General features: G+C 35.9%; 1 protein-coding gene across 1 annotated transcript; it reads right to left on the reverse strand.

The window, feature by feature from the left end:
• Nucleotides 1–81: 81 nt before the first annotated feature.
• Apime-ASTA (allatostatin A) lies at nucleotides 82–15465 on the reverse strand. Its single transcript, XM_011640492.2, has 3 exons — nucleotides 15113–15465; nucleotides 1787–2050; nucleotides 82–1537 (listed from the first exon to the last, which is right to left on the reverse strand). The coding sequence occupies exons 2-3, from the start codon at nucleotides 2033–2035 to the stop codon at nucleotides 1205–1207; spliced, it is 582 nt and encodes a 193-aa protein (XP_011638794.2). The 5' UTR covers nucleotides 2036–2050; nucleotides 15113–15465; the 3' UTR covers nucleotides 82–1204.
• Nucleotides 15466–17145: the final 1680 nt, after the last annotated feature.

The raw sequence follows: 17145 nt of genomic DNA on the forward strand, positions 1-17145 counted from the left end.
AATTTTTATTGTTAACAAAATTCTCATTTAGCTGTTGTACCTAAATGAAATGGTGTGAAAGATATGCTCACATACGCCATATAAATGACGAAAAGAAGATTACAAGATTTATTATGACATTTAGAACATAGGTACAGTTATGTAATAGCTTCATTTCTTCCTATAACGATTAGAAATATAATCGTCGAACAATAAAGACAAACACTGCCGCAGTTACAAGTGGATATAACTTTTTAGCACATCAAGATATTGTTCCTATCTATCATACAATAAATTGCGATTAATAGTTTGCTAAATTACAAATGTAATTCATTGTAATACAAAAATGCAATTAACTTAATGATTTTTTTTCTAACTTTTATCGATAGTATTATTATAATCTATAATAGTGAGATGTTGAGAAATCATTAAAAAAAAGTATAATTAAATTTTCTTTGATATAAGCGCTAAATAATATCAAGATTTTGTAATGACACATAGATAGATTCATTTGCTGAGAGAAATAGTTTGTTCTCTTTCTTTATTTACGAATAAATGGAAAAACAAGTCCGACAGTTTTGTTTAAAAAAAATTAATAGAACGTTAACTTTCTACGTTAAATATATTTTTTTGTTAAAATACCTGTATCGCATTTTAAACATTTACAAGTGGAGAAGGATCTGTCGATGGCGCACGAATTTTATAGCTCGTTTTAAAAAAAAAAAAGAGAGAAATTTTTTGTCGCTCTTAACTTCCATGGACAATCCATTTCATTCTCAACGTTTAAATAAAAAATCCGAAAGTATACAACGTAATGTGAAAATAGATATATTAAAAAAAAACTGAGTTTTATGTGTGTGTTTTATTTTTAATGAATTTAATTTAACAATCGCGAATTTATTATTTATCAACAAAATAGAACGATCTATTATTTTATTATTTATTCGTTAATCTTATTAGTAAATGTGTTAAGGAATTATTTATTTTTACAATATACCAATACCGTTTATAATAGATCTATATTATTATTAGAATCCGATATACATATACATCCAAAATATAAAGAAATTAATAAGTTACACAGCTGTTTTCAATTATCTTCCATTATTGTTACGTTCCACTACAATATTTTTGAAAATAAATAAAACATTTTTTTCTCCCGCGATCGTCCAGGGGTTAAAGCGAATGGGGAAGATAATCATTCGTGCTCCTCAACGAGAAGGCTTTACTGAATTAAATCCTCATCCTCATCCAATTCTTTGCTCAAACTGAGCAAATATCTTGGGCCAATGGCATCGTTCAGTCTCCTTCCGGGTATGGCCGTTTCTTCAGCCGCCAATCTCCAGGCTCGTTTCCCGATGCCGAAGCCGAAACGCTGACCACCGCGCTTGTCCTCCATAAAGTCGTTCGAGTTATCCTCGTGAGAATGATAGCCCTCCATGTTGTCGGCCGGAAAGTAGTCCAAGCTCAAGGGACGGTATCCATTATTGCGCTTTCCTATACCGAAACTGTAGTCCCGGAGCCGCTTGCCGATACCAAAGGAAAACTGTCGAGACTTCTGCGAATAAAATTTTAAACACATAAAAACATAATTATATAAGAAGTAAATTCTGAGTTTACCTAAAGTACCTAAAAGTCGAACTTTCCTTTATGCATTATTTTCGTTGTTATAATATACGTATAAAGAAATAAAGTAATGTAGTAAAAATTTATATAAATTTATAAAAGAAACTTTTTATTGTTGTTTTATTTATTATCTGCATTACATTATTCTATAAAGAAATAAATATTTTACGCGGAAACTCACTTTGTTCTCATTATTATCGATCCATCGCTTTCCGATGCCAAAATTATAAAAGGGTAGTCTCTTATATTCAGCGATGTAAGCCTTTTTCTCAGGTTCCTCGTATTCCAGATTATTCAGTAAGGGATGCAATCGTGGAATATGTAATGACGAGGAAGACGCCTCTTCTATCGCCGCTGTTGATCGTCCAACGACGCTCAACAGGTAGAACATGATGATTCGCATACTAATTAAACTCGTTCTTGACCCCATGATGCTTGTTGTAATCTGAAAGTCACAAAGGTCACACGGAATTGTAATCGACTGCCAGGTCGATTAAAGGAACAGAATTTTTTTTTATCCTATTAACGATGTCATACAAAAAGTTTTGTGATAATCCGAGATTGAGTTTTCAAATTCACGCGCGTAAAATTCGCGTCTTTGTCGAAAATTGCAAGAGAAAACTAATTTAAAACTTTTTATTTAATTATATTTTGATTGCGTCTATCCTGCAATTTCTCAATCTATAAAAGGATAACATAATTTTAAAAAATGTTGAAAATGTGGACGTTTTAAATATCCATTTTTAAATAACATAATGGCAAAGTGTATAATTAAACTGAGAAATGTTGCAAATTTAAAACTTAATGTTAAAATAGTAGTCTTTTTGCACGACATCAACGAATGTTTTATTTGCATTATAATGTTTGTTTTATTTGTATAAATAAATATTTTTATGTTGAGGAATTGTTGTATTTCAAGGAGTTTCAACAGAACATAAAAGCGCGTTAATGCAACACTCCGCACAAGATTTTATGGGTCCTTTAGGACGCAGATGCACGCAAATGGAATTCTACCATGTAAAAATAAAATAAAGAGTTATTTACGACTGGCGGGGAATAAATGCCACTGCAGTAGGAGGAGTAGCGTCTACTCGTAGAGGTGTCTGTCGCGCCAATTTTACGACACGGATTCCGACAGTCGCGCGTAGCGTGTATCTTATTTCTTTGCAAAGTATTCTCGATATTGGACCGAATCTCAGCATTAAATCTAGAAAAACTATAGGTACTTTTATTTTCACGTCCTTTTTCCCATGAGTAACATTTTATTCGAGATGCACGAGATAAAATAATGATTAGTTGAAAAAAAACTTGTTAAAATAATGAAAAAAAAAAAAGTATGCCAATTTTATGTCGGTCACAATTATCATGTTTATGTTATCAATATGTGTTTCCATTAATTTAAAAGTAAACTCAGTTTTGCATTATTATGAGTATGCAACGTCAATGTACACGTGACACCGACACAGCTCGGACAAATATTTAACGGCCGCAATGGAATCAAAAAGGAACGAGGAATCTAGCGTGATTGGATGTCGCGACATCGTTACAGATCGCTAAAACCGAAATCCTCTACGGGCAGACCGTTCAATATTTGATGGTGAAATCCGATGGATTACGGATTCCTCCTTCATCTCACTTGGTCACGCTGTGCTTTTTGGGGGAGGCTTAAACGGATCTAGAGGGCAGGCACGAGACCGTGCAAATGTAGATAAAAATTGCGAAGGTTTATAGAAAGCCCTTAGCTGTCAAGGAAATAATATAATTTATTTCCATTACGATTTTAGACGCAATATTAAACTTTGCAAGAATAAAATGTGAAATGTTTCGTTATTTCGTGCTGCTCGTGTAATATTCACTGTATATTGTAAGCGCGACTAAATGGCAATTCATTAAACAAATAAAAGTTTGCGGAATCCACACAGCAGTCTGCGATGTTTAATTCCCGTTGAGTTTCGAGTTAAAGTCTCGTAAGATTAAAATAGCGATTCCATTAAGGGAAAAGCAGTGTCCGAGAGAAGTAATGAACGTTGCCGCAACTCGATCCAACTTATCTACGGTGCTGTTACATTGTAATTGCCAATGTACGAAAATGTTGATGAAGATTTCATATCCCGAATTTTATAATTCCATATATACATTAAAGAAAATATTTAGTAATATATTTTAAAATTTCTTTTTATTGTACAGTATATTAATAACATCACGAATTACAATAATTGTAGTCATACTAAAAATATATTTCTTCTAATTAGTTATATAATCTTTGATAATAAAAATAAATATATTTATTTATATCGGTTTCTCACCCTGTGCACAAAAAGTACTTTCACGAGGGTGAAAAAAAAATCGAAAAGTTTCCTGATGACGTACTTGAAGCTGAGAAACCATTTAATATTGCAACAGGTGCTTTTCTCGTTTCTTCTTTTTTTTAATGTAGTTACAATTCTTTTTTTCGAATCTCTATTTTCGCTAACTTTACACTTGTGACAAATTTTACACATACATTCTTATTTTCATCGATCGTTTTCACAAGTTAGTTAAATTATGAATAATATAAAATTATGTCTCAATTAACTTATAATAAATAAACAAATAAATTCTAAATTTCTTTACAATTTACAAATTAAATTAAATTACTTCAAAGAACTCCAAGTCAATTTTATTTTTAAACAATGTCCTTCATAATTGATTGTTCTTTGGAAAATGAATAGTTGCGAATTTCGCGAGTACTTTTTCTTCGAAACAATAAAATTTTTCTGGTTTTTTTTGTAGAATTTCTCGATACATTTTTTTTTTTGCATATTTCGAGAACGACATTTAATCTGTTTACAATATTTACATACTAGCTCGAGAGTGCTTTTTTTATTATACATCTCTATGCTATTCTCATTCGCAACTGATCCTGCAATTTTCATGCAAGAAAGGTTGATGGTCTATTTTTTCATTATCATGTAGCGTGAATTATGGCCTGATAGCTATCAAGTATCCGATAATTATCGCATTATTTCTGTCGACAATAAAACACTGCTTCATTCGTTTGCTTTAGCTCTCGTTTCCCTTACGGCTTACGTTGTCTTATCCGTCACTCAAGGCGGTGAGTGCCTCAGGGGATATTAGACATTCCTCTCCAAAAAAAGAAAGTTTCTTATTGATTTCGCCAGCAGAATTTTTGACCCGAAAATATGAAAAATGATTGCCAGTAATGGCAAAAAAGGATACATGAATAAAAATACGTGTATGTTATATCTTCTATTGTCGTATATAATACAGAGAAATAAAGAAAGGAAATCGTAAAATGCATAAAAGAGGTAAGAAAGAAACGAGAGTGTTACGATCTCCTTCATCAGGTTTAACAAAAATTACACATTATTGCATTTTATGCGCTTTCTCTGCTTGCCGTCATGCTGAAATGAGCAAGCGAAATCTTTTGCGACTTCCCAAAAAGTGACGGGACGAGATAGAACCGTACGAGGAAATAGTAGTTGCGCTTGAATTTTATTTTAAATTAAAACGGTTAAATTAAAATGTCTTATATGACGTATCAAATAAAATCAAATATAACAATATTAAAATTTTAGATGTACTCCATGACAATGTGAATGAATGACGCAACGAACGAATATCGGTAGCTTCACAAAAATACGTGTCAGTGATTTCATACGGAAATGCTGGGTACCTTAACTTCCCAGTTTCAAATTTACTTTGACTACAAAATTCCTTTCAATACCCGTAATGTAAATTTAATACACAGGAATATGCATTTGCAACATGTATAATAGATAACTAACTTATTACTAAATTCCTGATAGAAAGAACATAACGGTGCATTACCGGTAGCGTAACAACATCAGTAAAATACGGGCTTGTAATATGTAATTGAATTGGACATTGATAAATCCATGTTTTCAAAGCAAATGTTTGAAAGCATCTTATTGCGACCATGTCGAATATGAAGCGGCTTTATTTCCTGCAGAAATAATTGCACGTGCATTCTGTAAGTCCACCGTTTGAATAATCGAATGCACGAATGAACGAGGGGAAATATAGAAATAAAATTAAACGAAAATAAAACGCATAATCGCATATTGGTATATATGGTTTTTTTTTTTGTATTATATAAAATTCTTTATTACGCTGACGCGAATATTTATTATATTATGTCAAAACTCGAATGTTTATTAAGATGATATAAGAGATCCTCGTGATGGATTAGGGAAAAATCAGATGAGATTTCGATTTTCTATACACTCTCGCTCTTATCGTCTCTCTTTGGCTCGTCATGATTTTTCCCATCAGTTTATAGAACGAATTCACACCGTGACACGTGACATCCCTTTGGAAAGTCTGATGAGGTGACACGCGCACAATGGACCGGCTTTAAATTCACGTTAAATGAAGCAGAAGGCCCGGCCGATTTGCGACGAGCTTGCCGGATGCTCGTCGATTCGGTCTCTCGCGCGATCTCTCGTCGCCGGGGATCTTTCATGGTCCGGTGAACACGCTTGTCTCCGAGCTTCGGGCATCAATCATCGGTGGTCAGCTCAAAAAGTTACCTCGCAAATGTTTCGATTAGACTATGCATTTTAAATGAGCATTTTAAAAATCGTGCGGCATTCACCTCGGGAAAGTATCCCCCGTCGTTACGCCAGTCTTAAATTTTTCTCTTAATCCTTTTGTCCTTCAAGCGCGATAATCTTGACAAATACTTGATCAATACTTATGGAATGCTTCTCATAAAGTTGTTCACGTGATATTATACACTTGGCTTTCAATAAGGACTGAGATTACAACGCATATTCTATATCAGGCTTTATTTACATTGTAATACACATTCACGGCTTCTCATCGAATTTCTTTTGTTATCGACACGTGCCGAAGACTTTTATATCTCTTTTATCGCAACGTTTGCGATAGAATACCGGTAACAAAAGCTGAAGTAATAATAATACGAATAATGTGCTGCGGCAAAATCTTTTTTCCTAATTTACCTTTTTCCACAACGCAGAGTATACATTCTTTCTCTGCCCTCGCTTCACGTTATTTTCATATTTCCAGAGTATATTTTCTTGAATTTTTTTTTTTTTTCATATGTTTGAATGTTATAAAAACAAAAAATTAATAATAATAATAATAATAATAATAACTTTGGTTGAATGGTTAAGACACTTGTACGGAAAATGAATGATTCAGACTGATTCCTGGTTGAGGTGATATTTTCCGCAATAAGAATTTTGGAATAAGGGATTAATCGATTTTACAATTTATTACAATTTATTTTACAATTTATTAAAAAAGAGAAATCTAAGGAGGAATCTAGCTTTGAACTATGTTGCACATTTAATAATTATAACAATACACGGTTCGCAATATAAGCATTTGCCTTGAATTTATATATTAATTCAAGAAATGAAGAAAAATTATTCGACACTAAGACTCTGCCTATTAATGCCATCTATGAGCTTATTACTTGAAAAATAATTTTATTATTTTTATACAAGATTTGATTCCAACAAATTGTAAAATAGTCATCGAGAACGGAATGAAAAAAACAGAAAATATTACACAGATAAACCAATTTATTTGACCATTTTTAAAATAACACGCGTTCAAGTATCATCTTTTTATTTTTTTTAAATGTCTAGTTGTAAAATAGTCGTCGAGAACGGAATGAAGAAAACAGAAAATATTACACAGATAAACCAATTTATTTGATCATTTTTAAAATAACACGTGTTCAAGTGCCATCTTTTTATTTTTTTTAAATGTCTGATTCAATTATCTACACGTGCGACATGTGCGTTTCATATTTTTTCGTACGTCGATAGATGACCCTTGTTAAAAACCCGTAGCGTACTAAATCGTGTTAAAAGAACCACATAAAAAACAAACATTAAAATTCGAAATAAAATATTTTTGCTAATGTCTGTGCAGATCGTTTTAGAAGTTTTATTTCTTCACGGGATGTCGAAAGCAAAACGTGTCTCATGTTTATTTCAATTGGCTGCAAGCGAAGAAATTCACGTGAAACATTCCACAATTTTCTTCGCTTTTTCTCCTTTGCCCTTTCTCTCGCAAATTATCATATAAAAGCAAAAAGGGAAATCATATTTGAAGATAATTCATCCTCTTTAAACAATACCGTTAGCTTATCATCCATTTTACTTTTTCAATTTCTGTCTTAATCATAAGTCAAATATTTGCGAATAGGTTTTTATTAAGTGCATATCGCGTTGTGAAATTACATATTTACATCTTTCAAAATATTGCATAATTTATGTAATTATTTTATAATTATGCAGTTTAAAGAATTTATACTGATGATATTTGCACAAATTTTTTCATCAAGAACTGCTTGAAATCAAATGATCACTTTATTACAATCTCATTTGTTGTTTTCAAATTAACATCATAATAAAGAAATATCGTTTTTTTTTTATCACATTAATTTACATTAGTTTCTGTTTTTCTTGGCACCGTTGCGCTACCTCATTTTTTTCTATTGTCGTCACAATTACATGTGTTCGTTAAAATGTAAATTTTGTAATATTTAATATTACATCTATTTGTTATTTCTCAAACTATAAAAAAGATCAATTAAATTTAACGTAACAAGTTTGAAACAAAGTCCTTTTTAGCGCCATTTATTCTTATTTTTCGTTTTATTTCGAATAGAGATCAGTTTGTTTGAATTATCTTCTACTTAAATTACAAGAATGGTGTCTGTCCGAGCTGAATTGTTGAAATTCCGCCGTGTATTACGTACGCATGCCAAAAGCATTGTGTACAAGTAAATACCGAGGACGGAAGTCTAGAGGGATAGTCTAATCTGATTACACGGAAGGTCCACGCTCTTTTCTCATTCCCGCAGGATATCAGACTCGTCGAGCAGGGGACACCCACATTCTCTCTCTTTCTCTCTCTCTCTCTCTCTTTATCTCTGTCTAGTATAGCAATATCTATTCTTGTTCTCTCCAAAACTACCATATCCGGTAACGAAATTAAAGCAACTCTTCCTGTGTCGAGGATTTCACAAATTGAACATTCTAAAAACGGACGGATGCGCATTTGTCCGTTACATATATGCTGACAGTTTGCCATTTTCTTTCGTTAACGAAACGTTCCAGAGTAAAAAAATAAATTTATTGAACTGTCGATGTTAAAGGATTAATCGTCTGTACACCTTGCGGAAGTACTGGTTTTTAAAATTTTTGAAATTATAAATTGCATGCCTTATATATCCTTCATACACGTACGCATATTAATTTTAAAGCTATATTAATTTTGATTGAAAATATGAAATATGAAAAGATCTTCCGGTAATCTGCTATTTCGATTATTTATTGTTATTCGTTTCTTCCTTTATATCGTATCTTTTACAATATTTGTACCTTTGTTCGTACCTTTTACAATATTCGAGCATTCGACCATTAATTATGCTTTTACGACAAAGTTTATTTTAGAAGTGATTAATTTTAAAAGGCGATTTTAAAAGGCGAAGCCGAAGCTACGCGGAATTTTTTTTTATCAACTTTCAATATCATTAAATCCAGCGCGGCGCACATGCATGGCTAGAGAATGCTGCTCTTTACAAAGTAGGATCTTTCATATATGCGTTAGTACCTTTGAACACCGGAGATTGCAAATACATACAGAAATGAATTGCGCTAAATTTCATACTCGCAAATAGCTTATAAATAGAATAAAACATTTCTTTGACCAACAAAGTGCTTCGGCACTCACTTTTCTATATATGTATTTATGTATATATGTGAGACAATTATTTTTCTAATTAAGAGACATCGACGTATTATTAACTATTATTCTCAATTTTAAACAAATGTAAATTAAACAGTTCCTTTTAAGTTCTTAAAACTTGAAAACTTAAAAACTTTTTCCACAACACACTTTATCGGTAATTTTTTTTTGAAACTCAATTATCGAGGTAATGCTACAAATTAAGACACACACACACACACACACACACACACACACACACACACACGTGTGTACGGCCATATTGTTTTGGCGTCGACGAGACTATTTCTTTCACGGTGAATGCCGTTACTTAAGCGTTCATTCAGTCGCTCTATCTCGCGATCATAAATAACGACATCACCGGTATTGATAACCGATCTTTCCGCATCTCTATGCGAAGAGGCGCGCGATCTCGCGCCTTCCGTTTTGATAAACGATTCGTCGTCTTCCCGATAACGCGCCCATCTGTGTTCACTTTACGCACGTCTCTATACATGTTATGCATGTCACACACAACAATGGCAAATGTACAAGAGGCGTATCGATGCGATAGTCTACACGTGTCTGCAGGCCTACCACGCTCGGGCGCCTCCTCTGAAGTGATAACTACGTTCGAGACGATAATATTATCGTCAATCTTATCGTGCAACCGCGGGAACAAGTTTCCACTTTGGGCGTGGAAATTGGATTAACGTAATACGCTTAGACGTTTTCCTTTTACTGGCGATAGCCAAGAGACGATACGAAATTAAATCTCTGCCCCTCCGCCGCGCGAGAGATAATTATCGAACGAATTGAAAGGACTGATTAATCTCGCTGTGATTTCCTTTTTTTTTTTTTTTCCATCAGAACCACGCACATCGCAATTTGTCGTGGGAGAGGGCAGAAATTTTTTTCGCGAAACTTTTATCATAAATCGGCGCTTCTCGTAATGTCGTTTTGAGAAGTGTGACGAGTGTTTCCGGTTTTATCGATTTACATTTACACGTGCGCCGAACGTCCCCGATCCCTCGGGATGTGACCGTTGATTTTGATCGATGTCGCTTTGTCGTATCTACCTAGGCTGGTGAGAGAGCGTATTTTGTCCGCGGAATAATACATAAGTAATTCTGCCGCGATGATTATCAGCCGCAGACATACGCGAAGCGATAAATGGCAACGCGTTCTGCGGACGCCTGCTTTTATAGAAGGCTAATTATCTCCTCTTTTATGGAAAATGCACGTATAAATAAAGAAATAAGCGGAGATAAAAACGGAGGTATAATTTTTAATTACTCATTACATCCTTTGTTCGTGCCAATACATCTGTCTCCTGCTCCTCCTCTTCCCTTCCCCGGTAACGTGACGTGAATCTACGTCACATTTGTCACTTTCGTTGCGTACGCTGTTTAAATCATGAAAGTCACAAACATGATGGAAATCTGATCGAATGCACGTGACTTTTCGCTTCGGTAAAGGCTTGCGAATTATCTTCCCCCTGAACCACTAATTAACGTGGTGCAAAGAAACATGAAAGTAAACGCGTTACGGTATAACAAGGCAACACGAGGCATTTAATGCCTCATCGAGAAACCGTCAAAGGCTCATGAGTTACGGGCATAATTAAAGACGCTAACGACAGTGAATAAACGAAATTAATGACGAAGCCGTTTGCGGCGTGCGGCCACGCGGAAGAAGACCGTAGCGTAAAATCTTGCGGTAAGGAAAATAGGTGCGAGGCGAGATAACGTACTTACGTTACTTTGCTCTTTCTCGCGCGATATTGTGTCCTATATATATCCAGGACTGTCCTAAGGGCACCCTCCCCCCTTATTTATCATGCAGCATTATTGTCTACAAAGAAGCCTGCGAGTAATATTGCGCGGGAAAGAAACAACACGCGTAACATCGCAGGGAAATAACTGAAAAATTTCCGAAGATATAGTCTACGTAACAATTTCCTAAATTTTCCTGGTTTAAAATATATAATAATATACGAATGTATGTGTGTGTGTGTGTGTGTGTGTGTGTGTGTGTGTGTGAATAATATACATATAAACGTAGAAAAGATGAATAAGATAAGAAGCTTGAAACATCCGTCTTTTCGTCTCTTCGTCTCTCGCTGCATTTCTCGCGTGACATTCCGTGAATTTAAACAACGAATAACAGTTGTTTAAGAATGTTTAATTCTTAATCGATTAATTTTATTCGGCGGACGCTTTTACGTACGCTCTCTTCGCAAGCAGATATCGTAAACTAGAACCTTCATTCCGGATAGGGAACTTTACGGGGACGCGCGCACTTCATCGCAGCAGCTGTCGCTGCCGTTGCCGCTACTGTTGCCGCTGCTGTTACTGCAAATCGCGTTTCTTTCTCGTACGACGACCTGGTTAGCGTGGTTTCGGATTTCACTCGTACAAAATAATGCGTCAGCCTGAGGCGAGCTAATAAGCGACGCCGGAACAGCCGAGACAAGTAGCGACTTACGAGCGGCAAACAAGTCCGGCAATAACGGCGATCCAATAACCGACATCTAACGGCGCGGTTTCCCCTTTCTTTTCCCTCCCTTTCCTGCATTTTACTCTACCCTCCCCGCCAAACGCCCCCATTAAACGCACGCACCATTCTCAGAGATTGCTCTCCATCGTCTACCGTACCGCTTTACCAGTGTCAATTTCATAACTGGCCAGTTTATAGTCTATTCCTTTCTACTATTCTGGAGGAAAGAGAGAATTCTCCTCTTCCCCCCTCCCCCCTCCCCTTTCTCTCTTTTCATCGCTGAAATTACAATCCGCATAACATACGCCGTGCATTGCAAGGTCGAAAGAAATAACCGCGCGATCCTGTTTTATATAAACTTTCTGTCTTTTTGAAATTGAAGTTTGAATTTTATTCGGGGTAAAATAGAAAAAGATATTCGCGGAAAGATGGCACTTTGTGGACGACAATTCATATTCCTAAGGGTCTTATTAGACGTTAATGTTCTCATCGCGATAGCAAAACAATTATGTGCATAATAAGGACCGTCGAGGTCTTATCGCTGCAACACTGTTGTGCCACAATTTCATTGTGTTTCACTTCGCAACACGTGTACAAGAAGAAAAGATAGAAAATATGAAGTTCATAAAAGAATGTCCGCCGATTATCTCTTTTCTTCTTAGATAATATGGATAAAAGATAAAAAAATCCTCTATAAAAAAATAAAATTCTAAGTAGAACACTTAAAGGTCTCGCATCTTCGCGAGAAAAACCGTATATATAACGTATACGATGTAAATTTCTCATTTTCACATCCAACTTGAACTTTCCAAGTTACATACGTTTCTCTACGTCGGGGAAAATTGACAAATACCTTGTATGCAATATTCAACTAAGTAATCACGAAAGTTATGCCCTGCCTTCATCTTCTGAGTGTGTTCTCGAGGTAAAGTCAAGTTACACGACAAGCGCGTGTTGTTCAGGTGACACTTTCAGAAACACGACGATCATTCATGCTGTCGCGCGTCAATAGTATAATAGCGGTATAACTTAATCTTCGATTCTTCGCCGCCAGGTAAGTTCTCCATTACGCTGCTGTCGGCATTCAGTCAGGAAATTCATTTTCTCGATGAAAAGCGTTGCATTAAAATGTCGCGCGAGGCATGGAAAAGCGTTTCCAGTTTCATTAGCCAAAAAAGAGGAAGTGTTCGATTTCTCTCATCCTCGCGTTAAAAGTTGTAACAAATGCGATAATAATGTGTGGTCGCCAAATCGATTCCGACAGAAATTTATTCGTACACGCTTTCTATACCCTGTAATCCCGTAATTTCAATCCCCATGAGAAACGACGGCTGAATTCCAAGGGATTTCGATCGGTGGAGTTAACGAAAATTTTTTATTTTCCGTTTTTCGAAGCTTGCGTGACCTTTTAGTCAAAATCCCATTATTTATGATGGAAAAGTTCGTGCAATTTTGTTAAAAAATTATATAAAAAAATTTGACTTTTTATTTTTTTACTGATAACGAATAAATGATACTTTGTCAATGATACTTTGACAGGATTCTCGCGACATATAACATTTAGAGAAATGTAATAAAAACGGAGAGAAGTAAAAGTCGTTTTGTCAAAAATATATGTGAAGGTCAGACTAAGATGGAAGTTTCTTTTATGTTTTTGATGGTCATGCCATCCACAAGTAACCTACGCGATTTTTTGCGGACGTAAATTTAAAACTTAAAAAAGTATACTATTAGTCATAATAGCGCGCATACAGACACATATGTATATATTTGATGCGACATTCAAAAATTTCTATAAATTGAAAAGAACGTGATAACGGTTTTCATCAAATTTGGCCAATAGCTTTTACTCGATGCTTCGCTTTAAAATTAATTTTAATAATTCATATTGTAATTTTATAATTTAGTACATTTCATAATAAAGTAAAACATTTTTGCTTCAATCTGCCAACGATGGTATCCCGCGAAAATAAAAAATTGCAAGAGAATATTAAACCCAGCAAGACTTATAAAAAATAAAATAAAACGTAAGATAAACATTGCAATGTAATAGTTGTGTTGCATCGTCATTTTTAATTTTTATTCCTATCATTTTTTTCTCTTCAGCGTCAAAAACTTTATATTTTATATTTTAAGTTATCATTACGTTACGTTTCGTATTTCTCTGTTTTACGTGTCTATATTTTCTTTAACAAATATTCTCGATATTCTGATTAACTATAAAAATTTAATATTTATGTTTATTATCTAAAAAAATCTCTTTAAAAATACATAAAAATACATAAATAACGTAGCGTATTTCATGCACGTGAAAGATATTAGCTTAATTAATAAAGATAAAAGATATAGAAACTTCGGGGAAGTAACAGCTTTATTCTCAAAGTCTCACCTGTTGCTACCACTTTCGAAGAAGCACTCGCAACTAATGAGTTAAAAAGAAAGGAAGAATGCTTATCAAGATTTAAGAAACATTTAATACGGATTTAATGTAATCTTTAAGAGACTTAATAACTTTATTTGAATTATTAGAGATATTTATGCAAAGATATATATCTATTATCAAATACAGGATCCATTTAATTTAATTCATTATCTCTCTTTAAGAGATTAAAAAAATAATATGCTCTTATTAATTTAGTAGCTTTTCATTTTGGTTTAAAAAATTACAAACGGATTGAAATGTGTAATCGGCTTGTGAAGAATTAAAAAAAAAGGTGTTACTAAAAAACAGCGGTGAACCACAATGGAAATTTCTCGCATGTTCGCGCATGTAACATTGAATATCGAAGAGAAAAAAAAGCGGATCAAAGCAAAAAACGTCAACTAGACATATTTGAAATCGATTGTTACGGAATTGAGAGTTTTGTTACAAATAAATACGATAACGTATTTATTCGTAATAATCTTGTGACATTGAATGAATTCTCTTCGCGTTCACGCCACTCGCTATCAATATATACTCGTTCGATCGAATCTATAATGTATCACTACTCGAAGTAAGTAAAGTTTCCTGTTTATTACGCGACCATCAAGTGGCGATACGGTGGGCAAGTAACAAGATACGTGATAAGATAAAACTCAAAATCGATCGTTTTACAGGATATCAAATATGCAAAGAAGACTTTTATCCGCGCGCGCGCGAAAAGGAAGATACGATTACAAAGTAAGAAATTTTCAAAAACATTCTGTTTCAAAAACAGAATGGAAGATAAGGAATGCAAAAGGAAAGAAAGCACATATAGAAAGGGTGCATCTCAAGAGACGAATTGCTCACCTGTTGCTGTCAGACTCTGCCGGCGCGATCCTGCGAGCTTGCAGATAAGAGACAAAAATGACACACGGCACCTCCTTGGATTGTTGAAAGACGGGAAACTTCCCGTTGTTTCTCTTTCTGCCGGAAGATGAAACTCTTCCTGGACGAGTGATCTTCCGCTTATTCTCACGTGACTGCGAAGATATGCTAACGTCTTCCTTGAGTCACCAACGACGACGACGACGACGACGACGACGACGACGACGACGACGACGTCCGACGTTGGGTGCCGCGACTTCGGTGTCTGCGCGCGGGAATGACGACGAGAGCGTCGCGACGCCGGCCTTTATATGTGTATGTATGTGTGTGTGTGTGTGTGTGTGTGTGCGTCGGCGCCTGTGCGTGTATGACGGAGGTCCCCGTCTTTCTCACCCTCCGTGTGCCACCCCCTTCTCGCGCTCGCGGGGCGAGGCGTCGCGACGCCTCTCGCGCGTATATGCGTGAAGACGCGGATTCACGCCGGGACGACGGGACGACGCATGACGCCACGCGCTGTTCCCACATCGCCCAATTGCAACGGCGGACCGAATTGTCCGGCGGGGAGAGAGGAAGCGGGGTAATCGCGAATAGTGCCACTTCGCGAACCCTCTGGAAAATGAGCTTCCGGTGCGCGCCGCGAAAGTTACGGCCGTCACTTTGCGTCACTCCGCCAACGAGCGGGCCGCTTCGTTTAACTTTCATTTCGCGCGACTATTATCCGATCAAGATATAAGAGATTTTATCTTGACGTTGGATTATAAATATGTAGTAATAATAGAATATTAATTTTTTATTAAGCACTGATATTGAGCGGTGTGACTTTTACGTGAAGTCCAAACAAAATAATATTATCGCGGAAGTTATTACGAGATATACGCTATCTCACTCCCGGAAGACATATGGTTTCTACTCGAACGATAAAAAAATAATTATTATAGAATACAGTCGCGCGAGCAAATTGATACGCCTCCGCGTATTATAAAGCTCCCCTTCAAATGAAAGATAAATTGCATTCTTATCGGATTATGCCGCTTGCTTCGAATGTTGTGCCAGTTTCATTTCGCGGAAACTCACTTTCCTCCGCTTCCGTTTCGCAACCTCCCTCTGATGAACAATCTCATCCCTATAATTACGACGTCGCTTGGCATATCTGTCGTAAGTGACCCTTATACGTGTGCGGAAACACGGGATTCCCCCTCGCCGGACGAAAGTTTTCCCATAAACTGCGCCCCGTTTCCGCGAGGCAAGGGGAACACTCTAAATCCGCGGCGATGCGGTTAAATGTTTATGGATATCTACCGTTGGATACGGCACATTACGCATCAACCACATGCGACGGGGGATTTTCGTGGGATTCTCTGCTAAACCACTCGTAAACGAGCTCTGACTCCCTTGCGTCCCGCTCGTTCGCCAGACTCCTCGTCGCGGTGCATCGTCGTAAAACTTCTCGCTCGCGAAAAAAACTGGAAAACGCCCCGTGGGAGATGAGGAGATTTCCGCGCGGGAGGGGCGGGGTATTTGCATATTTACCCCCTGCGACGCGCAATACGACGAGAAATCACGTTTTATTTGATCATACCGCGGGAACTTCGGCGAAAGCGAAGGAAAATCAAAGAGGAGAAGAAAACAGTTTAAAAAAAATCCAAACATAATAATATAATAATATCAAGATCTAATAATATCTCATCGTAAACATCTGTTGTACATATTTCGATTCTACTCACGGTACACTTTTGATTTTTATCCGGAGGGTGATGAAAAATCACGGATATTCTAAAGTGCGTACTGCACCTTGCTCAGACACTAATAGAAGTTACTATCGACCAAGTTTAATCAATTCGTCCGTATCTACTTCAAACATTGATCATGATTCGCAATATACTGTTACACTGAAGCGTTTGCTCGAGTTCGAATTAATTCTCGTCGTTAGTCATTAGCAATAGACGAACATGAGTAATTTGGAACGTCTTTGATATTACAGCGAAATATCGTACTTTAAATGTTACTAACAATTA

This window comes from Pogonomyrmex barbatus, unplaced genomic scaffold (assembly GCF_055798465.1).
Source record: "Pogonomyrmex barbatus isolate J1 unplaced genomic scaffold, ASM5579846v1 scaffold4, whole genome shotgun sequence".
Lineage (NCBI taxonomy): Eukaryota > Metazoa > Arthropoda > Insecta > Hymenoptera > Formicidae > Pogonomyrmex > Pogonomyrmex barbatus.